This window comes from Vipera berus (assembly GCF_964194415.1).
Source record: "Vipera berus genome assembly, chromosome: 3".
NCBI lineage: Eukaryota > Metazoa > Chordata > Lepidosauria > Squamata > Viperidae > Vipera > Vipera berus.
Genome location: NC_138204.1, coordinates 24,668,859 through 24,692,892, shown reverse-complemented (window position 1 = coordinate 24,692,892; position 24,034 = coordinate 24,668,859). Strand labels below are relative to the sequence as shown.

General features: G+C 39.2%; 1 protein-coding gene across 3 annotated transcripts in view; it reads right to left on the bottom strand.

Annotated features, from left to right (window-relative positions):
* Nucleotides 1-24,034, bottom strand: part of STK4 (serine/threonine kinase 4) — a 70,632-nt gene that overhangs the window by 20,224 nt on the left and 26,374 nt on the right. For 2 of the 3 annotated variants that reach the window (XR_014026092.1, XM_081325043.1), the window contains exons 9-10: nt 23,782-23,968; nt 2,049-2,200 (exon numbers count right to left, since the gene is read on the bottom strand). Coding sequence is in view for 2 of the 3 variants with exons in the window: in XM_081325043.1 (XP_081181169.1) it covers nt 2,049-2,200; nt 23,782-23,968 (339 nt within the window). In the remaining variant the exon portion in view is untranslated. Of the gene's footprint in view, nt 1-2,048; nt 2,201-16,283; nt 16,434-23,781; nt 23,969-24,034 lie in introns of those variants that run through there. The other variant, XM_081325044.1, reaches the window with a different exon arrangement.

Below are 24,034 nucleotides of genomic sequence, written 5' to 3'. Positions count from 1 at the left end.
CCATGACTATTATGAGTAAACCTGCACTGAGTTTTACAATCCTCTTACATCTCTTTGACGTCTCCCAATTTAAAAATGAAACTGAATAGGCCAAATAATCTTAAAGAGGTTTTAAAGCTAATTAGAAATGCAATGTAAAACTTTTCTGTATTATAAAAATCTGAGCAGTTTAGGAAAGATGGGAAAGAAACACTTATCAACAAAACCTAGTAAAGTAAAACAATTTGTTCAAAACTGCAAGGATTTATAGTAATTTAATAGCAAGACTTGACTAGCATTATATCAGGTTATGCAATGAGTGTCACTAATTGCATAACCTGATATAATGCTAGTCAAGTCTTGCTATTAAATTACTACAACCTTGCTATTAAATTACTACAAGTGCTCTTGATTACTGTAATCAGTAATGCTGTACACAGAACTCTTCCATCCAACACTTATCACCTACAAATTTTCATGCTAAAGTTTTGCTGTATTTCTTTAACTATTAGCTATAAAAAGAAAAGGTGAAGGTTTTCCTATCGTGGAATGCTTATTCAGATTCTTACGCACCTAGCTAGTCAACACAAATCCAATTTCTTACACAGATCCAATTTCTTACACCAGCTTCTCACAATCTATCTAAGGTAGACAAAATTAGGATGATTTTCCAAGCTCTGTCAATGTCAAAGTAATTATTTATTTATGGCATTCATACCTTTCTTTCAGCCACAAAGACTCCAAGAAAGGCTTACAAATCAATAAAAATGAGAGACAGTCCCTGACCTCAAATTTACAATCTAAAAAAAACTGGCCTGAAGAAAAAAAAAGAAGAAGAAAGGGGAAGGAAACAGAAAGCAACTAAATCCAGGCCCAGGATCTTTTGTGCTTAGCTCTTGTTACAAGAATTATCTTTAAAAAGCCAAAGTTGTCAGTCATATGATCAACTGAAAAAGAAGAGTCAAATATTTCTGGGCTGTCAATTGTGCCCAAGAAGAGCCTTCTTCTGAACTCCGTCTGATAGGAAGGGCTGCTAAACAATATTTAGGAGACAAATAAAGAGAACTGATGGTCGCTTTGGCTCACTTCTCTTTCTTTGCTATGGTTTGAAAGAATGACTTAGAGAAAGGTTCTATTAAACATGCTGCAAGAAACACTTGCTAAAAATCTACCTCTCGATAACAACATGCTTATTATATAGCTTCAGGTTCGTTTGCCTGAAGAAGATCATTTTAATCAAAACTAGTTCATGGAAGACAAATAACACTGTAACAGTCCAAACAAACCAAGTCAATTAAATTAGGTTCTCTTATCTTAGCATCTTATCAAAATGTATTATAGGATAGAGTCTAGAATTTGGCTGCTGAGAGATCCCATAACAACAGTGGCCATAATAGTGGTATCCATTTAGCAACCAAATTGTTATTCAGGTAGTCCTTGACTTATAATCATTCAATTAGTGATCATTCAAAGTTACACAGCACTGAGAAAAGCGATTTATGACTGTTTTCCATATGTCTGCTGCAGCATCCCCTTGGTCACATGATCAAAATTTGGATGCTTGGCAACTGGCATGTATTTATTACAGTTGCAATGTCCTCAGGTCATGTGATCCCTTTTTGCAACTTTCTGATGAGAAAAGTCAATGGGGAAGTCAGATCTACTTAACAACCATTTTACTACCTTATCAATTGGAGTGATTCACTTAACAAATATTGTAGGAAAGGTCATAAAATGGGGCAAAATTCACTTTACAATTGTCTTGCTTAGCAATGGAAATTTTAGGCTCAATTGTGGTCATATGTTAAGGACAATCTGCATACTATTTTCACAATAAATGAATTAATCACAATACAGCCATAAAATAAGTGTGTTGAACATTTGCATTCTAAATGTTTTTAAATTGTATGCTTTAAATAAACACTCCTTACATTTTTGAATATTAAAATGTTTTATGTTTTCTTTTCAAGTTTGCCTCTGAAGAGGCTATATGGAACTTTGAAGAGTTCCATATCAGTAACAACAGAAAAAGTTATAATTGCAGAACAGGACAAAAGTATTTTACTTACAAATTCATAATCACCATCCTGAGGAACTCTCCAATCTGAAGAACATCTTTCAGATACCTGCCTTCCATAGTTGTTTTGCCAATTCTCTTTTTCCTTTTGTTCAAAATAGTCAAGGAAAGATGGTCTGACAGCCTGCATGGTTTCATCTCTCCCTACAAGTAAAGACACATTTATAGATTCATCAGAGATGTTTAATAAACCTTTTAAAGCAAATTTAATATTCAATTAACTCCAACTTGTGACTAATTGAAAGTAAATATTAAAAATCTGATTCACAAAGAAATTTGCAAATATGGCCTATCGGCCTATCAGTGAATGTGGTAGGCTTGATTTCACTGCTATTATCAACATAATCCTATACTATGTTCAGTCATTTTTGTCTTTTGCACTACTCCTCTAGATGTCATTTTACTCGCTTCATTTCTCAGAGCTTCTTGGAGAACTATGACACTCCCTATGAGTAAAGTCCATTCAGGAGCAAATTCATCCACTACTCTTCTACTCTATCTTATCCACACTGCAGAAGGACTTCTTCCATCAGGGATGGATTTTTAAAATAGGAAATAAATGCTTGGTGATTCTAATAATGGAATGTATGTATGTATGTATGTATGTATGTATGTATGTATGTATGTATATCACACCTCTCCTCCGTGCGCTGCACTGGCTTCCAGTTGCCTTCTGGGTGAAGTTCAAGGTGCTAACAATGACATACAAAGCCCTACATGGCATGGGTCCGGACTACCTACGGGAACACCTTCTGCCAATGTCAACACCCCACCGCCCTGTGCGCTCCCACAGAGAGGGCCTCCTCAGGGTGCCACCGCTCAAGGAATGTCGGCTGGTGGCCCCCAGGGGGAGGGCATTCTCAGTGGGTGCGCCAGCCCTCTGGAACTGCTTACCAACTGAAATCCGGATGGCCCCCGACCTCCGCACCTTCCGGCGCGACTTGAAGACTTACCTATTCCAGCAGTCCGGCCTGGCCTGATAGCGCTAATTGGGGTCCCAGTTTGTTTTGTTTATTGTTTTTTTCAGTACTGTTTCATTATGTTTGCCTACCTTACTCTGTACACCGCCCCGAGTCCCTCGGGAGAAGGGCGGTTTATAAAAACAAATAAATAAATAAATAATAAATAAATAAATAAATATGTATATGTATACGTATATGTATATGTATTGGGAAGAGGAACGACGTGCGCGATATGAAGATAAACAGTGCAAGCATTCACAAAGTACCTCATTGTATCAAATCCAAGATTGCACCAACACACAACCACCCTGCAATGTTGAACACAGGGAAGAAGAGCAACAACCATTTAAGACCCCTGGCATGAGAACACGGGCAATGACCAGAGCTATGGCTACAACACATGGAACTATCAGCAATTCACTTTTAACAACAGATACCCAGAGACAACTACATCCCCCAAAAACGGATACACGACAACTCAAAGAAATATGGCAGACCTCAACAAACAGACCGGTGCCGCGCTCCATGAGCAGAATAAACGCAATCTCCCCACCTCAGCGTCTCCATCCTGACGACGTTGGCAGTTAGCCAACGAAAGCTTGATTTTTTAGCAATAAAAACTGTTTTAGTTTTTTAATTCCATCCCAGTGTTCGTTTGTTTGTTAATTTTAAGCCTGGGATTTGCATTTTTAATCTTATCAAGGAATGTGTGTGTGTGTGTGTGTGTGTGTGTGTGTGTGTATCAGATTAGAATTTTTAGAATCATTTCCTACACCTTAAAAGACACATTACATCTATGCATTACACATTACAACCAGATTGTACTGAAGTGCAGAGCTCCTAGAAAAACAGGGTATAAATTTAACAAATAGAGAATGTTGGGTTTCACTTATAAACCATTAAACCAGGGATGTCAAACTGCTGGCCCACAGGCCGGACTGCACCCACCCCATTGCTGACAGTGGGGAAAAATTTCCAATATGTCATGCGACATCACATGACATTGCAAGTTGACATGTCTGCATTAAACTATTTCAGCAACTATTTTGCTTGTATTCCAAAGAATTTTAAAGAACACATTATTAATGTTATCAAGGAGCTATGTATCCAAAGCGCCTGAAGGCAGGACAAGAAGCAACGGATGGAAAATAATCAAGGAGAGAAGCAACCTAGAACTAAGGAGAAATTTCTTGACAGTTAGAACAATTAACCAGTTGAACAACCTGCCTCCAGAAGCGGTGAATGCTCCAACACTGGAAGTTTTTAAGAAGAGACTGGACAGCCATTTGTCTGAAATGGTATAGGGCTTCCTGCCTGAGCAGGGGGTTGGACTAGTTGACCTCCAAGGTCCCTTCCAACATTATTGTTGTTGTTGTTATTTCATTGTAAATATTTAGGTATCATTTAGATAATGCAATGTCATTTAAATAATACACTAGGAATTTGTTTTCAATTATCTCCATTTCACACAGAGAAGAATAATCAAGTGACACATTCAAGAGGAGGGAAAAATAACTGTATGTAGCTAGTGTTATTTATTTTAGCATTTACTAGCAATAGCCCACTCTGATATGAGATGTGGAAGCTTATGCAAATAAATGCCTCATTCTATAACTAGCTCTTATTTTAAACATATCCTTTAAAGTTACCAATCCAGAATTAACAAAGAAAGTATCATCAAAAGTCTGAGATTCTCAGCACAAGCAATGGAGTTGCTTCTCTTTTTCTATTCTACAACTTGATGGAATAGTTGTAAATTAACTGAGAAAGGGCAAAAGGCAACAGATAGTGGAGAAAATGTAATGTCAAGCTTCTGTTCACTCCCATGACTATTCAATTATGAGGAACTCATATATGACAACAATCCATGCACTGAACAAAATACAAAGCACTCTCAGAAACATTCAACAGATTTATCCAAACTAACAAAAAGAAAGGATGCTTTCATAAAAGCTTTTATTTCAGTTAAATTATCCTTCGATGAATTTTAAGAAAGGTCCACATGATGTTGCCCACACTTACAATCCACTCCTCTTTCCACAAAACGCAAAATTATTGCATGATATTTAAGATTGGTAAACCTTGGTGTCCACCATGTCAATGCAGTTTATGTTTTATGGTTATCTAGAAGCTGCATAATAAATGCCAACTGAAGCATTTAGTCTGCAATTTTATATGCACTTATATGCCATGACTGTGATTGGGCTTCTCAATTAACATGCATAAGACTGGCCTAAAATTACTGTATCAGTTTCAATGCACAATATTCCAGATTTTGATGATTCTTCTTTTAAGACATATTAAAGCTCTTATGTAATAAAGCAGGCTAGAAACATAATTTCTGCAGCACAAAACGCAAACTGCATGGCAATCTAAAATGTGTACCCATCTGTGAAATGGAGCAAAAAAAAAGTAAGAATTGCAATCTCTCCAATATATTTTGAAGTTTCTATAAAACTCACAAAAATATTTTCTAAGCACAATGATGCTCAAAACCATTATTTAATAACAAACTGTAACACAAAGAGTGCAAAATGTTTATCTTGGCCCAGGACAGATGCAAAAGTTTGCTGGCATTTGCATTACCACATTTGCGCTGCCTGCTCACAAATACAAATTTTGGTTGATTGATTTTCCCTTAATGGAAATTCCACAACATCAGGAAAACCACTAAAGAAGTATCACTCCAAGTCCTTATTAATCTCTGGGAAGATTATCTTATGTAAGACCTTCCCAAACAACATCAATGGTCATAGAGGAATCTATAAAAGATAGTATTGCCTTCAGTGATATTTTAGGTAAAATATTTTCACGTGACAACCATGTCCTATTACAAAGCCAACTAAAATCAAGTTGGATTCTTGTACATTTTTTTAAAAAATGTGATCTACTAAAGAGGCTGGCCCATGTAAGTCTAGAAATATGCTGGCAAGTTCACTGGTCTGAATAAAGTCAAATTGATATGCCCTACAAAACATCTCCATGTGAATGGAATTCATATAAAATGTCTGTCAAATACAATATCTGCAAAATACATTATAAAAGGACATAAGATAAAATGATCAATACTCCTAGCTTATTTACCAAGATGATTCATACATAAATGTGATATTGTTTTGAAGAGTGATGGATTCCTGCATGTAAATTGCCACCCTCACATATTTATGAGTTGCTCTGCAAGATCAAATCAATGTGTCCAAATTGTTAAAGAAAAAACAACAAAAAGAAATTTTGCAGTGTTTCACATAGGTAGAATGTGTATTTTTTGAACATTTTTATTGGTCTTTAAGTTGGTAATATAAAGTGCGGTTAGACACAGGGGTTATCACAGGCAGTCTAGGAACTTGCATATCAGATATGGATCTCAGTCCTGGAATACAAACCACTCTTTAAGCCAGGGGTGTCAAACTCAATTTCACTGAGGGCCGCATCAGCATTGCGATTGCCCTCAAGGGGCCGGGTGGGTATGGCCTGGGTGGGCGTGGCCTACTGGGTGGGCGTGGCTAGAGTGCGTATGGCCTACTGGGTGGGTGTGGCCAGCTCTACATCGTTCGCATCAAGGGTGCCTATGGGGGCCTGGGCAGGAGTGGGACAGATCTTAGGGTCTCTGGCAGAAGGAGGGTCTCTGGGCCAGGGCCAAGGCAGTGGGGGCCGTTCCCTCACTGTTTCCAGGATGGCTTCGCGGGCCACATGAAACCACTTCACGGGCCGGATCCGGCCCCCGGGCCTTGTGTTTGACACGTCTGCTTTAAGCCAATACAAGGTTCACTCACAAAGCCATTTTTCCCACACATACTTCCAAAATGCAAATGCAAATGTTGTACATACATGCACAAAAAAACCGTTCACCCAGAAAATAAGTAGAAACCCTTGTGCTGTTTCTCTTCTCTTATTCATTACTTCTCCTCCCCCCAATTCAAACACCCCATTTTCCTGCACCTCTCTAGCACTCTACCAGCTGATGCTGTCCCATCATTTACGCTGTCCTCTAATACCCTTTCTTCTAGCTAAGGATTAGACTTAGAATAGAATAGAGCTGGAAGGGACCTTGGAGGTCTTCTAGTCCATCCCCCTGCTGAAGCAGGAAAACCTACACCATCTCAGACTGGTGATTGTCTAGTCTCTTCTTAAAAATCTCCAGTGATGGAGCACCCATCAACAACCAGTCTTCAACAGTCATTTCCATGATGTGAGAAGGCATTGTTCAAAACATAAATTAAAATAACAGTAGAGATACTGGTTCTTTAGTTTGGAAATATAGTCCAGCTATTTTTCATTTTTATTATTTTAAAAAGGGAGAGACTGGCCAAGTCTCAGGGATAATCCGGAAATTCCAGATCTCAGCAACTATAAAACAGGTATGTGCAAATAACTTTGCCCAGAACCAGTCTTTACTAAACAATCTTAAACTGAAGCAGCAGATGTTTAATCAACTCACCAGGAATTCTGACTTAATGTAATATATGAAAATTAGCAGTGTCTCATTTCCTGGCATCTTAGGCTAAAAGAACTGGAAAAGTCATTTACTTAAGATCCCTCCTGCCAGATTATATATTACTCAGATAAATAAGAGAGGTCTAATGGCTCAGTTTGTCAGCTGCAACAGTCAAGGGTGAGCCCCCATTACTTGCCCCAACTCCTGGCCACCCAGCAGTTCGAAAGTATACAAAAAGCAAGTAGATGAATAGGTACCACTTCAGTGGGAAGGTAACAGCATTCCGTGTGCCTCGGCATATAGTCATAATAATAATAAACCTTTATTGTCAAAGTACAACATGTGTACATTGAGATTAGCTGAGCCTCCCCCCGTGCTCTCTCCCCCCAACACACAGTGACAACAAACCCTCCATCCCACCACACTATGTGAACCAACTACACCACACACCGGCCTCCCAAGTCAATTCTGCATAAGATTATGTCCCATTTAAAAGCCTAACAGCCCATGGATAAAAGCTATTTTTCAGCCTGTTGGTACGGCTGGCTATATTCCTATATCTCCTACCGGATGGTAGGAGAGTAAAGAGATACCGTCCAGGGTGTGAGTCATCCCTGAGAATCTTCCTCACTCTTCCAAGGCAACGAGCCCTGGCGATGTCATCCAGTGATGTCAGGGAACAGCCCACAATGTCTTGTGCTGTCCTCACTACCCTCTGTAATACTTTCCTATCCGCAGCTGTCAGACCAGCATACCAAACCACAATACCATACGAGAGGACGCTCTCTATAGTAGACCGGTAAAAGAGGGTCATTAGCTGTTGTTCTACCCTGTTCTTCCGCAAGACCCTAAGAAAGTGTTCCGCAAGACCCTAAGAAAGCCTCTGTTGGGCCTTTCTAGCCACCTGAGTTGTGTTAACTTTCCAGGTCAGATCTTCACAGAGGTAGACTCCCAGAAATTTAAAGGAGGAAACTCTCTCTACACAGTTCTCTCCGATGTGAAGTGGGGCAGGTTCCTCCTTTTTTCTCCGGAAGTCTAACACCATCTCTTTCGTCTTGCCGATGTTTAGGTGCAAGTTGTTGTTACTACACCATATGGATAGTTTTTGTACCTCCGCCCTATATGCTGTCTCATCCCCACCTGTAATGCTGGCTACATGACCACAGAAATGTCTCTGGGCAATGCTGGCTCCCTTGACTAAGAACAGAGATGAGCACCACCTCCTAAAGTTAGACTCAACTGGAGAGGGGAAACCTTTTACAGATAAAAAAATACATGTACCACCAGATACAAAACAGTTATATCATGTTGCTGGACTATTTATTTATGAAAATAAATAAAAATTGAAGTAGCACACAAATGTAAACTTTTTCTTAATGTTTCACAGGTGGTTCATAACCATGAGGTTTCAGGCAACTTATTGCACAGTACTTCATTTTAATGTAGCTCTACCTGATTTTAATGTAACTGTGTAAAGGACCTTAGGAAGTTTCTTAGACTTTTAACAAGAACAGAACTGTAATGCATAGGAAGAAAACAAAAAAGAGATTTGCTTACTCCCTGAATGAGCCAACCTACCTAGAAAGTAGTGCAACATTTCAAAGAATCAGTCACGGTAATTCCAGCCCCAATAGAGTTTATTAAAGTTGCTGCAGTTGAAAAGCACTTGGATCTTGGGACTGAGCTGGTGGTCTGCCTCAAGGTGAGCTATTCCCTGACCCCTAACCTCTGTCTCCCAGCACTCCCCCAATGCTCTTAACCAAATGCCTATCCCATCTGAGTTTTTTCAAATGATTCCATATTTTTTTTGTGTATGTCACAAATACCCTACTTGGTGCTAGCAAACACTCTGGGTGCTATAGTCAAGAAGAGAGTGGGTGCCTCAGAGAATGGATGATGGCTTGAAAAATATTGCAAATTCAGAACATTCTTCCATTGTCTGCACAGATAGCTACCTCTCTACAAAAGGCTCTTACCATGAAAAAGAAGAAAGGCCTGCCCTAATAAAATCAGAAATAAACTGGGAAGTGAAACATTTCGTTTTGGGATTTCTGTAACTTCTATCTTTTTAATAAACCTAGTTAGAAAAGCCTATTTGAGAACCTTAGTTCAGGATGGCTGTCCAAAGTTTTGACACTATGGGGTGAAATCTTCTGGCAAATGAGAGCTCAGCAACTGGCCATTACCCATCATTGCAGCTACTCTTTGAGGTCATCTCCCGTATGTTATAAAACCATAATTCCAAAATTTTAATGAATCAATTTTTATTATTTGTAATCCTATATGTGTGTTGTGACAGACAGCATGAAAAAAAACTTTATAAGGATAATGTTCTATTCATGGCAGAGACAAAAGGCAAAGTAAACTGCCATAAGGAGGTGGTCAATTGTTAATATTTCAAGGTATGCAAGATAGTCTGTGCATACCGTCTAAAATATTAACATAAATCTTTAAAATGACAATAGCAATTTAACTGGCATTCCTAGAAGTATTCAAGTATAAAAGTAAACTATAGATTTCTGAATTATTAAAGACAAGAACTTTTTCCTGCTTACTACAAACTCATTTTACTGAAACTCATTTTACACAATGATATGCTAAAGTACCACAAAAGTACAGGTGCAAAAAAATTTGGGGGATGTCTTAGAAATGAGGACCACCATAAGTCTTACATTTAGCAATGAGAGACATGTGCTATTTTATTAGACCATAATAATGGATAGCAAAAGTAAGTCAATGACTATTTTCATATGAACAAGATACTATAGACTAAAGAGAATACAGAGAAAAAATTGAAGTTGCAGGGAAAAAAATAAGGAGATTGAGGGTAAAATATCTGCAGGTCCCAGACTGATCCAGGCTGTGTTTCAATGGTTAGATAACCTAGCCTTTGGTCTCTGAATATAGATGTTTTTAAACATTCTTATTTTATTGTGTTTTTTTAATCTAGGGAAACCTTATTGGTCACTCTTGAAGATGACTTCCAAGGGGACCTGGATTACCACTGTGCTGATCCTGTTAGGTTGACTCTCAATAGCCCAGAGCTTCAAAAAGAACTCTTCTGAACCAACTGCAACACTTGGGATTGAAGGAATCTGTTTTACAGGAATTCTGCTCCCCCCTAAGCAGTCTTGAAAGTGAAGGAGGAAGAAAGTTCATGGTTCTAATCAGCCCAGTATGGGCTGACCCAAGGCATGGCTGATCCCCAACTTACTTAACATTTATGAAAGCTCTAGCAAAAATCATCTGTTGGTCAGTGTTAAGATTATCATCACTATGTTGATAATTAAATCATTACCCTGGGCTAAAAGAGAAATTAAATGGATATCCTGACCCGGGATCTGGAAACTGTCAGGGACTTGATGGCTCGAAACAGGCTCAAGTTGGATTCCTTGCAAGACAGAGTGGCTGTTTGTTCAGAAATCTTCTGGTGCCTGAGAAGCTCCAAATTTGGCTCTGTATGTGGTTGCTTTCTCCCAGAAGGAGCCGTTCCCTGACCTAAGACTTCAGCAGAACATCTCTGTTTTGTTTAAATATTGCTTGTTTGCTTTTGTCTTAGCAAGTATGAAGCCAGCCATTATGTTCATAATTGGGGGTTATTCAGTAAACCTTAGTTAAACAAACTTTGTGTAGTGTATAAGCCAGGTCTATAATTAAAATAGAAAGACGTGCTCAGTACAAAGTCACCAGCAGTTATTTATTCCTATTTTTTAATGTACTCAATAAAACAATTTTGTGATAAAGTGCTAAATGGTTAGACATTAATCTCAACTTCATGAATCAGTGTGCAATATAATAATGCTATATGATTTCAGTATATTCTTAAACTTTACAACTGGTAAGATTTTTTTTAAATGCATAAAAAGCCATTCTGGAAGCAGAAAGAACTTATCTGTAACCATAATAAAGCCACCTCCTATAAAAGTTTTTTTCAAAACTGGAAACCAGGCAAAAAATGTAACAGAAAAAAAACCTGTTATTAAACCACCTTCAGCTCTCCCTTAAAAATATGTGATCAATCATGCTTTGTCTACACATTTAAAGGATGCTGTTCTGAGGCTCCTATAATTATACTGTTTCAGATCTCCAATTTTACCAAGAAAATAGAGCCATTGCTCTGTATGAGAAATTACCAAGTGAAAAGCTTATTGAACGAAGCAGATGAGCTTTACTTTTCTAATATAATGATATGTGAGAATGACCTTGGGGGACAAAAGGAAGAGCTGCATTTTGTCATGCTCCCCTGGGTTGGGGCAAATTCTGTCCCAGTTGTTCTATTAGTTTTATGATAGCATTCTGTAAATTAGTTACTTGTACATACATGTGTTGTTGGTGTTGTAACAATGCAGTAGCTAGGTGTTTGGTGGATGTAAGTGTCCTCTGAGCACTGGAGACCATTACAAAAACTCCAATCAAAATCTTCTGCCTCTCTTAGGAAGAAAGGAAGAGTCTTAAAAGATTGACGTTAGCCCTTTGAGATAGTCTAGATAAGAAGCAGAACTAAGAGCCCTAACTAACTCTTATCTTTGTTGTAAAAAATTATGTTGAATGAATCTTGAAGGCTGGGGAAAAATTCTCCCCACATCTCTTTTTACTCTCTGGAAAACTAGGTTTCTCATCTTCTATGGATTGCAACTCTTCCTCTTGTCTCCCACATACCAAAATAGCAGCCACAATTTTGTTTCTAGTCAAAACTGAAGGTCCTCATTTTACATATGGGTGCAATGCACAGTCTTATACTATAGAACCATTAGCTTATGGAAGGGTTCTTGAAAAGGAATATTTGTGCAATCCAGGGACTGTCTCTATTTTAAAATAAATAAATAAATAAACCATTTCAGTCTCCAAGTTCAGCAATAGAGGTTCCATCTTTGGTTATGGGAGGAGAGGTGTTACCTCCCGTTGATAGGGCACACAATTTAGGCATCCTCCTGGATTCACGATTCAGTTTTGAAGATCATATTGGAGTCGTGGCCGGGGGGCATTTGCCCAGGTTCGCCTGGTGCGCCAGTTGTGCCCCTATCTGGACCGAGATGCCCTCTTTATCTCCACCCCGAACCAAGCCAGTGATGCCCTCGATGTGATGTCCCATTGCCTGGAAGCGGTACGGATTTGGATGGGGAAGAACAGGCTCCAGCTCAACCTGGCCAAGACTGAGTGGCTCTACGTACCGGCATCTCGACTTGTCCAAGAGGTTCCATCTTTGGTTATGGGAGGAGAGATGTTGCCTCCCGTTGATAGGGCGCGCAATTTAGGCGTCCTCCTGGACTCACGACTCAGTTTTGAAGATCATATTGGAGTCGTGGCCAGGGGGACATTTGCCCAGGTTCGCCTGGTGCGCCAGTTGCGCCCCTATCTGGACCGAGATACCCTACGTACGGTCACTCACGCACTCATTACCTCCCATATAGATTACTGCAATGCTCTCTACATGGGGCTGCCCTTGAAGACCACCCGGAGGCTCCAGCTGGTGCAGAATGCGGCCGCGCGGGTAGTGATGGGAGCATCCCGATACTCCCATATTACACCCCTCCTGCGTGAGCTGCATTGGTTACCAGTTGTCCTCTGGGTGAGATTTAAGGTGCTGGTACTTACCTTTAAAGCCCTACATGGCTTAGGCCCGGGATATTTGCAGGACCGTCTGCTGCCAGGAATGATCTCACATCGCCCAGTACGCTCACACAGAGAGGGCCTCCTCAGGGTACCATCGGCTAGACAATGTCGGCTGGCGACCCCCAGGGGGAGGGCCTTCTCTGTGGGAGCGCCAGCCCTATGGAACCAACTTCCCCTTGAGCTCCGGATGGCCCTGGATCTCCGGTCCTTTCGCCACGGCCTTAAAACACTTCTTTTCCATCAGGCTGACCTGGACTGACGATAGGGATTTTAAAATGTTTTTTAATTTTTAACTCCAATTTTAATTTATTCTATTGGGGTTGTTAATTTAATTCTTTTTAACTTTTGTATTGTTGTATTTTATTGTTGTTAGCTGCCCTGAGTCCTTTGGGAGATAGGGTGGCATATAAGTCCCAATAATTAATAATAGATAGATAGATAGATAGATAGATAGATAGATAGATAGATAGATAGATAGATAGATCGATCTTTGAAATTTGAGCATTTGCTACTTTTGCAATGTCACAATCTCATCAGTCCGAATGTTCACTCTAAACACAGGGCTCTGATACGAAAAGATGAAAATTGAAAAGAGCACAGTGAACTATATATGTAGTACAGGAGAAAGCAAAGCAAGATGGCAAAATTGCACACAAGCAGAAAGGAATCTAAATCAGAGTTCAGGGGAAAGTTCTAAATGCCATAGATTTTCTTGGGATGTTCAGTCCTGTAGGTTTAAGACACCCCAAGAGTAGTTTTAACAGCCAAATTGTAATGCCTGCATTGTAAGGGTGAAATGATTCCCCTATTTTTTTTCCTGGTACACAGTAGTAATATGAGATAGTGGCAAACATTAAAAAGGAAACTAAAGAACATCCTAATTCATGTCAATAAAACTTATATTATTTTTTCAAAACATAATACTTATTGGAAGGAAGCAAATATTTTAATTCACTCAGAGAAGTAAAAAGCATTGAACTCCCTTGTTGCCAAAACCAATAAATATGAAAGAATGTAATTCAAGCACCGACCTTGAGAAGAAATGTACTAGCAAGTATTCCACCTCTTGGTCCAAGCAATAGATCAAAAATAATACCAATGAACGTTTTCTTAGCAGGGCCTGTTTTACTTCACAACGTTTTCTGTGTTTCAAATGTTTTTATACCAGCCTTCATCAAAATAGATTTAAGGATGATATAATCATGGAGGACACAGACTTGCAAGAACCAATCAAAACCAAATACAAAATGCCAGACAAGAGTAGAAGATTCCCTACTCTCCCCATGAATCAAATGTTACCGTAGTTTCCGGCGTATAAGACGACTTTTTAACCCATGAAAATCTTCTCAAAAGTCAGGGGTCATCTTATACGCCGGGTGCTGAAAATTTAGGGACAGGGCTGGCTGGAAAACCTGGAGCGGATCTTCCATTTAGTCTGCGCAGGGAAAGCGGGACCAATTGGAGTAGAAGCTGCAGTCTGTGATTTTTTTACAGGCTGGGGTCTGGGCGTCTTTCCTTCTAAAGTTGAAGAGCAGATGTAGGCAGGTGGGGAATGCAAGAGCAACTTGAAAGGCAGGTGGGGAATGCCGTAGCCAGAGAAGCTGCTTAGCTCTAAGGACACATTTGACTCAGGAACTGGGCGGGCTTGCTGGAAAACCTGGAGCGGATCTCCCATTTGGTCTTTTCTTTTTAATCCCATTTATATCCCGCCCTTCTCCAAAGACTCAGGGCGGCTTACAATATAAAGCACAAATCAATGTGCTTAGCAATAGCCTTCATTCTATGTATATGCCTGCTTATTAGAGCTTTCACCCCCCCCCCCAAGCAGCATTATTACAAAGTCAGCTTATTGCTCCCAACAATCTGAGTCCTCATTTTACCTACCTCGGAAGGATGGAAGGCTGACTCAACCTTGAACCTGGTGGGATGAGAACCTGCACTAATTGCAGACAGTTGGTGTTACTTAAGGCTCTGCGCAGGGAAAGCTTTAGAGTGAATTAGGAAAAGTGAAAAAGTGAATTAGGAAAATAGGAAACGGTTGCTGGAATTGGGTATGTGTAGTTTAACGAAGAGAAGGGTGAGGGGTGACACGATAGCAGTGATCCAATATCTCAGGGGCTGCCACAAAGAAGAGGGAGCCAAGCTATTCTCCAAAGCACCTGAAAGCAGGACAAGAAGCAATGGATGGAAACTAGTCAAGGAGAGAAGCAACCTAGAACTAAGGAGAAACTTCCTGACAGTTAGAACAATTAACCAGTGGAACAACCTGCCTCCAGAAGTGGTAAATGCTCCAACACTGGATGTTTTTAAGAAGAGACTGGACAGCCATTTGTCTGAAATGGTATAGGGTTTCCTGCCTTAGCAAGGGGTTGGACTAGATGACCTCCAAGGTCCCTTCCAACATTATTATTATTATTATTATTATTATTATTATTATTATTATTATTATTATTATTATTATTATTATTATTATTAAGTTTAATCCACTTGCAGTTTTATGTTTACATGTTTGATGACAAACAGCCTTATGTTTATAAGTGACAGTTTTCCTACTAAGTACCTGCATGTAGAATGCAGCCGCGCGAGTTGTGTTGGGAGTCTCCCAATACTCCCATGTTACACCTTTGCTCCACGAGCTGCATTGGCTACCGGTTGCCCTCCGGGTGAGATTCAAGGTGTTGGTAATGACTTACAAAGCCCTACATGGCATGGGTCTGGATTACCTACGGCAACACCTGCGGCTGGTGTCAACTTCCCTCCGTCCAGTGCACTCCCACAGAGAGGGCCTCCTCAGGGTGCCTCCGATCAAAGAATGTTGACTGGTGGCCCCCAGGGGGAGGGCGTTCTCTGTGGGCGTGCCAGACCTGTGGAACCGCTTGCCGGTCGAGCTCCGGATGGCCCCCAACCTTCACTCCTTCCGGCGGGATCTAAAAACTTACTTATTTGAGCGATCCGGCCTGGATTGATGGGGTTGGGGGTTGGGGTTTTAACATGGTTTTTAATTATCGTATATATCGGGCATAATATTTAATTGTTTTTTAACTTTTGTACTTTGTTTTTTAATATTTATTGCCCTGTACACCGCCCTGAGTCCTTCGGGAGAAGGGCAGTATAAAAATTTAATAAATATAAATATAATATATGTCATAAGCATTTGAATTAAAATTACCATATTAAAATCAAATCTGATGTTTTTTAATTTTTATTTGGTGTGCGTTGGAAGAGGGGTAGTCTTATACGGCGAGTATAGCCCAAACCCTGTAATTTAACAGGAAATGTAGGGGGTCGTCTTATACGCCCAGTCGTCTTATACGCCGGAAAATACGGTACATGTTTCTGATGAATAACATTTTCTCTGAAAGTATATCTAAGAAGAAAAAAACTCAGTGTTAGGCCCAACAGATAAAAAACTGGTATGTATCACTTTTATCACATACCTATTTTATGAGGAAAGAGTTTATAATTCATTTTTTCCATTTAATGTTTTTCCACTTAACACGAATAGAGTGGCATGAAATATGAGCCACTATTGGATATTAATGACCTCAATCCAACTGCATTTAAAACACCATTTAGTTATAGTGAGCATTAAAAACTATTTCCCATGAAGAATCCTACACAAGGCTGATAAATTTTTACAGCTAAATCAATTTAATGAAATGTGAAATAAGTTATTGCTGCAGAAGTGATAAGGAGAAAAACAGAGCTTTAGAAATAAATGTATGTGGAGTACTCCATATATTGAATATGGCACAAGTCACCTTGCAAAAAATGATATTCATCTCTATGTTTCAGGGCCACAAAGACACTTGCAGGTCAACTTGACATTGGTTTTCAATGGATAGGAAATAGTAATCATAAACATTCTTCACATACTGTGTACAACAGTGTTCCTCAACCATAGCAACTTTAAGACAAGTGGACTTCAAACTCCAAGAATACTCCAGCCAGCCAATTTTGGGAACTGAAGTCCCCTCATCTTAAATTTGCTCAGGCTGAAAAACCCTAATAGCATAGCTGGCTGAGGAATTCTAGGAACTGAAGTCCTCAAGTCTTAAAGTTGTCAAGGTTGCAGACCCCTGCCCTAGTATACCCGGTTCCAGTTTTAATCCATATCATTTGTGGATGTGTCCTTTTTAACTCATTCTTCTGAAAACTACTGCTTGCACTCCATAATATATTTGTCTCCACACACCCACACCTCTCTTTGCACATCTATGTCACAAGCTTCCTTCTTCCTCATTTCTCAGCTTATGAATCTTCACATGCTATTAGTTTTTTGGGGTTTTGCTTGCTTCACATTCCAGTACCTCTTAAAGAAGTGGTAATAGTCATGAAATCGTAAGAAAATATGTGTTTGAGATGTCAACATGGTGCAACCTTGCCCACTCACCCCGATTCATCAACTCATTAAAAGCATATTTTCCTGGATCTGCATCTAAAGTGTATCCCAGGAAAAGGTGCAGATATGAAGGCTCAGGCACATGAACCCAGACTCTCTGAAGCATCTTTGCTGCTTTGCAGCCAAATAGCTAAATATCCCTAGATTTAACATGACAGAAAACTCAGAAAAAATTTCCTGATGATTGTAGTACTAACACAGGCATTTGTCTCAGTCTCTCATTAACCCATTGTATATGTGGTAGAATGTACAAGTAGTCTGGATTCCCAGACGGGAGGTTCTACATTCCAGAGAAGCAAGAGACAGCAAAGTTAGATATTTTGGTTAAAGAAAGAGGATCAAGACAGCTCCTTCCTAAAAGTTCTGAATATATTTTAATGATGCAAGTAGTTTGCTTCAGTTTAGTAAAATTTCTGTCTATCAGCGAAAAACAATAAAGGAAACTGCTTAGAAGTAACTCTCTTGTCTCTTTCCTGGTTTTTGGAGCTTGACAAAATAAATAAATATTAGGGACATACTATAGATGCATGCCAAATGATCCTTATGCAATAGTTAGAATAATTAAGTAATTGTTTTTAACATTGTTAATAACACGAAGGAGAAAATAAGTTCTGAGTCAACTTTCTACTAATCTATCATTTGAAGCTATGTTGGAGCTCCCCCTTTTGATTAACTGTTCTCACTGCTGTATCTTTTAGTTGATGCTCCACTGCATCATTTTTTTCTGCTAAAGCCAGATAATATTAACATAAAATTACATTAAAGTTCACAACTCAGTACAATCCCTAATTTAAAGTAGGAAGATTTCATGCAGAATGCAAACATCATATTTAGAAATAAAGTCCTGTAGGCCAAGAAAAATTGAGTGGAAGCTGCAAATTCTATCATGTACTGAAAGATCACATGAATAGAAATTAAACAATTTAAATCTTTCATTTAAATCCCAAACTGTTCCACTTTTTTTCACTGAAATATTACAAATCCAAAAATAAATCATAGACTTAAGGAAAAAAAATCTGCCTATAGCAGAAAAGACAAAATATTCCATCTTAAATTCCTTTCTTACAATAATGTGCTTGAAAATAAGTATTTAATAAGGCATTTATTGATATGCTCAATAATCTGGGGGAGCAATAACCAGAGTTTAAGCAAGCATTTTATAACCATGTCCATTTGTAGTATAAGCATCTGTAAATGTTCTATATAGTAACTATTCTCTACTACACATCACTCATCACTTCACTTTTCCTTATTTAAAGCTTAAATTTTGTATTAATCTCAATGGCAGATTCAGATAGCTGATTATCTTTTTGTTTTTGCTTTCCATTAAGCTTCACAACTTACTATGCATTCTACACCGTCCTAGAGACATTCTTAGTAACATAATCTCAGTAACATTCATAGCCAACTGGATCCCTTAGTTACAAACAGATAAACATTTAACAAACAAATACACTATACACATTATAGCTCTAAAGCAAAAACTCTGCAAACAGAAGGTCATGGAGTATAAAATACAACTAAGACAACTACAGAACTGAGAAAATGCAAGAGGAAACAAAAAGGAAGATTAAGAACAGCCATCAACAAATTACCTGTTCAACTAGTACTAATGAAAGTGAAAGAAACCAGAACTAGGCCAATAGAACCTAGATGATGTTGTAAGTGCAGTTGTTTTACCAGTTTCTGGTGAGCATGATGGGCACCCAGACTTTCAGAGTGGGTCAAGAAATTATCCCTGAACTCTCAAGATCTCAGGCTTTTTTCTTACTTAAATCAGAGTAAATACAGAGATATGGTGATTACAAATGCACTCAGCTGCACTCACTTCCATTATGATGAAGTGCTTTGAAAGACTGGTAATGGACTATATAGTTTCATGCCTTCCCCCTACATTTAACTCATTACAGCTTGCCTATCAGAAGAACTGCTCTGTAGAAAATGCACTTTCCTGTGTGCTTCATCTTAGCTTGGCACACCTGGAGGGGAAGAAAACTCATGTGTGAATGCTGTTTGTTGATTTTAGTTTGGCATTCAACACAACCATTCCTCAGCATCTGGTGAACAAACTGGGCCTATTAGGTTTTAATACTCCTTTATGTAATTGGATACTTGATTTCCTTATTGATAGGCCCCAGGTTGTGTGAGTTGGAAAGAAAATTTCTAACTCCATCTTCTTGAGTATGGGTTCCCCACAGGGCTGTGGCCTGAGTCCACTACTGTTCACCTTGATGATCCAAGACTGCTGTGCCAGGTCTGCTATGAATCACATTGTGAAGAATGCAGACAACATGGCAGTGGTGGGGTCTTATCCGGGATGACAATGAAGATACTTATAGGGAAGGGGTGAAGGCTCTGGTGGACTGGTGCAATAAAAGTAACATGGTTCTAAGTGTTGATAAAACAAAGGAGATCATTGGTAGATTTTAGAAAGAGCCGGTATAGTCATACTCCACTCAGTATCAAGGATGCAGCTGTAGAGGTGGTCAACTGTATTAAGTATCTGGTAGTGCAGATAACTAACAATCAGAATTGGTCTCTTCATATGTCATCTTTAGTGAAGTGTGCAAACCAGTGTCTGCATTTCCTGCATCAGATAAGGACATCACATCTCTCTCCTTCTGTGCTGCCCAGTTTTTACAAAGGCACGATTGAGAGCATTTTAACAATTTGCATTACTGTCTGGTTTGGTGGCAGCAGTGCCTCAGATAGAATGTCCATACAGAGATTGGTAAGGACAGCCAAGCTCACAGGAAGCTCACTCCCTGGTATTCAGGTTGCTGCTGATAAGCGCTAGGTGCTTAGAGCTCAATGCATTGTTAGAAACTCCACATACGCACTTTATGGTCTGTTTCTGTTGCTCCCCTCCGGGAGAAGGTTTCAAAGTATTTCTAGCAGGACTATCTGATTCTGCACAGGCAGGATTTCAAAGAGGCAGAGGAACTAGAGATCAAATTGCCAACATACGCTGGATCATGGAGAAAGCTAGGCAGTTCCAGAAAAACATCTACTTCTGCTTCATTGACTATGCTAAAGCCTTTGATTGTGTGAATTGCAACAAACTGTGGCAAGTCCTTAAACAGATGGGAGTACCAGACCATCTTATTTGTTTCTTGAAAAACCCATATGCGGGTCAAGAAGCAAAAGTGAGAACTGGACACGGAACCACTGATTGGTTCAAAATTGGGAAAGGAGTCCGGCAAGGCTGCATTCTGTCACCCTGCCTGTTTAACCTATATGCAGAGCACATCATGAGAAAGGCAGGGCTAGATGAATCAAAAGTTTGAATTAAGATTGCCGGGAGAAATATCAACAACCTAAGATATGCAGATGATACCACTCTAATGGCAGAAAGTGAAGAGGAACTAAAGAGCCTCTTGATGCGGGTGAAGAAGGAGAGTGCAAACGTGGGCTTGAAACTCAACATTAAGAAAACCAAGATCATGGCATCCGGCCCTCTCAATTCCTGGCAAATAGATGGGGAAGAAATGGAGGTAGTGACAGATTTTATTTTTCTGGGCTCCAAGATCACCACAGATGGGGACTATCTGATTCTGCACAGGCAGGATTTCAAAGAGGCAGAGGAACTAGAGATCAAATTGCCAACATACGCTGGATCATGGAGAAAGCTAGGCAGTTCCAGAAAAACATCTACTTCTGCTTCATTGACTATGCTAAAGCCTTTGATTGTGTGGATCGCAACAAATTGTGGCAAGTTCTTAAAGAGATGGGAGTACCAGACCATCTTATTTGTCTCTTGAGAAACCTATATGCAGGTCAAGAAGCAACGGAACCACTGATTGGTTCAAAATTGGGAAAGGAGTCTGGCAAGGCTGTATACTGTTGCCCTGCCTATTTAACTTATACTATGCAGAGCACATCATGAGAAAGGTTGGGCTAGATGAATCAAAAGTTGGAATTAAGATTGCCAGGAGAAATATCAACAACCAAAGATATGCAGATGATTCCACTCTAATGGCAGAAAGTGAAGAAGAACTAAAGAGCCTCTTGATGCGGGTGAAGAAGGAGAGTGCAAAAGTGGGCTTGAAACTCAACATTAAGAAAACCAAGATCATGGCATCCGGCCCTCTCAATTTCTGGCAAATAGATGGGGAAGAAATGGAGGTAGTGACAGATTTTATTTTCCTGGGCTCCAAGATCACCGCAGACGGGGACTGTAGCCAAGAAATTAAAAGACGCTTGCTCCTGGGGAGGAAAGCTATGGCAAATCTAGACAGCATACTAAAAAGCAGAGACATCACCCTGCCAACGAAAGTGCGTATAGTCAAGGCCATGGTTTTCCCAGTTGCAATGTATGGCTGTAAAGTTGGACCATAAAAAAGGCTGAGCGCCAAAGAATTGAGGCCTTTGAACTGTGGTGCTGGAGAAGACTCCTGCGAGTCTTGGACTGCAAGGCGATAAAACCGGTCAGTCCTAGAGGAGATCAACCCTGACTGCTCTTTAGAAGGCCAGATCCTGAAGTTGAAACTCAAATACTTTGGCCACCTAATGAGAAGGAAGGACTCACTGGAGAAGAGCCTAATGCTGGGAAAGATTGAGGGCAAGAGAAGAATGGGACGACAAAGAATGAGGTGGCTGGATGGAGTCACTGAAGCAGTAGGTATGAGCTTAAATGGACTCCAGAAGATGGTAAAGGACAGGAAGGCCTGGAGGAACGTTTTCAATGGGGTTGCGACGGGTCAGACACAACTTCGCAACTAACAACAACAACCTGATTCTGTAATAGCTTTGTTCCCTATGCCATCTGTCTGGTAAATTTGCAAGATTTGTTTTTTCGCCATGCACATATATACATAATCCAAACTAGACAGTGCTGTTTCTCTGTCGTATTTATGTATGTATGTATGTCATATTTATGTAGTGTATATTGGAGGTGGTGACCCTAAGAGCTATATGCAATGAAATTTCATTCTAATATGTGCCAGTTAGTATACATTCCAAGTGAAAATAAAGTTTCTATTCTATTTCTATGCTATCCAGATGTTATTTTGCAGGAATATGAATGATATAATGGAATAAAATATTACTTTGAATTTTCATTTTCATTTATACAATGGTATTAACAAAATGTCAGGATGTTAAACAAAAACCAACAGATGCAACTACATACTTTAAAAATTACTAAATGTTTTTTTAACTTTATTTTGATAGTAATAAAACTCTCCACAGAGAGATCAATCATTGAGCAAGATAAACGAGCCTGGCTATCATTACAAGAAACCATTTAGGTCAAAAGAACAACAATTCTAAAAGTTTCTCATGAAAAGAAATAATCAGAAGAATCCAAAATATGCAGGAAAAAACTTTATAACAGCCCACAAGAAGTTAGCAGCTAGCTACATTAACTAACTGATGTAATTTGAAACCACAAACATATAAAGTAGGTCATCTGCCACTGGTGTTGCTCCAAAAGCCACACAAAGTCTTTTCCCCTCCTCTATATATCCCCTATTAGGACAGGATTTAGGATAATGGCATAATCCTTTCAGTTCCATCATACCTCAAATTCATAAAACAGCAGCAATGACAACTGCGAACTGATGCTTTTCAAACCGGGTTGCCAGAAGACACTTAATATCCCAGAAACATCTGTGTTTCAAATATAGTCCTCTCATTAGCACTTTGGGATGGCTGATATTTGAGAAATATAACCTGGTAACCCGAAAGCCTCTTTAGGGGCCATTTGCTGTGCTAATATTAAACTGAGAAAAAGAATGTTTTACTGTAATAACATCATTGTTTTTACAATGTCTATTCATGTATAAACCTATCTGTGGATAAGCTGACTCACTTTTTTAACCAAAATGCATCATAAATGTGCCACTAAGCTGACCTGCCTTTTTTATAATACTGTAGTTAAAAATTCAGGTGTTGGTTATCCACAGCTGGGTGTATCCATAAGCATCCATGGAAAATGCTTGTACTTGTAAAAAAATGTTATTATATATACTTGTGGATAAACTCAACCAGATGTTTTGGGTGGATTTTGATATTAAAAATTCTAGATTTATTCAAAAGTATAATGATTTTGTTCAACAGCTAGCACCATATTTATTGTACATAAAAAGTTCATTCATAGAGTCTTTAAAGCAATTAAATTCATGTGTCCAAGTTGACAAGCATTGGCTACCTCCTTCTAAAACAAGTTCTTTTCTTCTTACCTAGCAGAAACAACCAAAATTACATGAATTGTCACCTTTATTGGCAATATATTTTTAATATTTTTTTTCTACACTGAATTACTGAGTATCCTTGCTCCTGCTTTCACTGAATAATTTTAAAAAGCACTTACTTTTCATGGTTCCCTCATCTTCCTCATCTTCTGCATTTATGACCATTGTTCCTAATTGTGTTGCTAAAGTGTCATTGTATTCTATCATGGTATTGACACCTTCACTCATTCCACAAGCAGCTCTGATTGTACCCGTCTCTTGTCCCCTTGCTCGAACCATGGTCCTAGAATCAATTTCATCTTCTTCCTTCATCAAGAGACAAGAAAAACTTCTAACTTAAGGAAGGTAACTCCAGTCATCTAGAATCGTTCA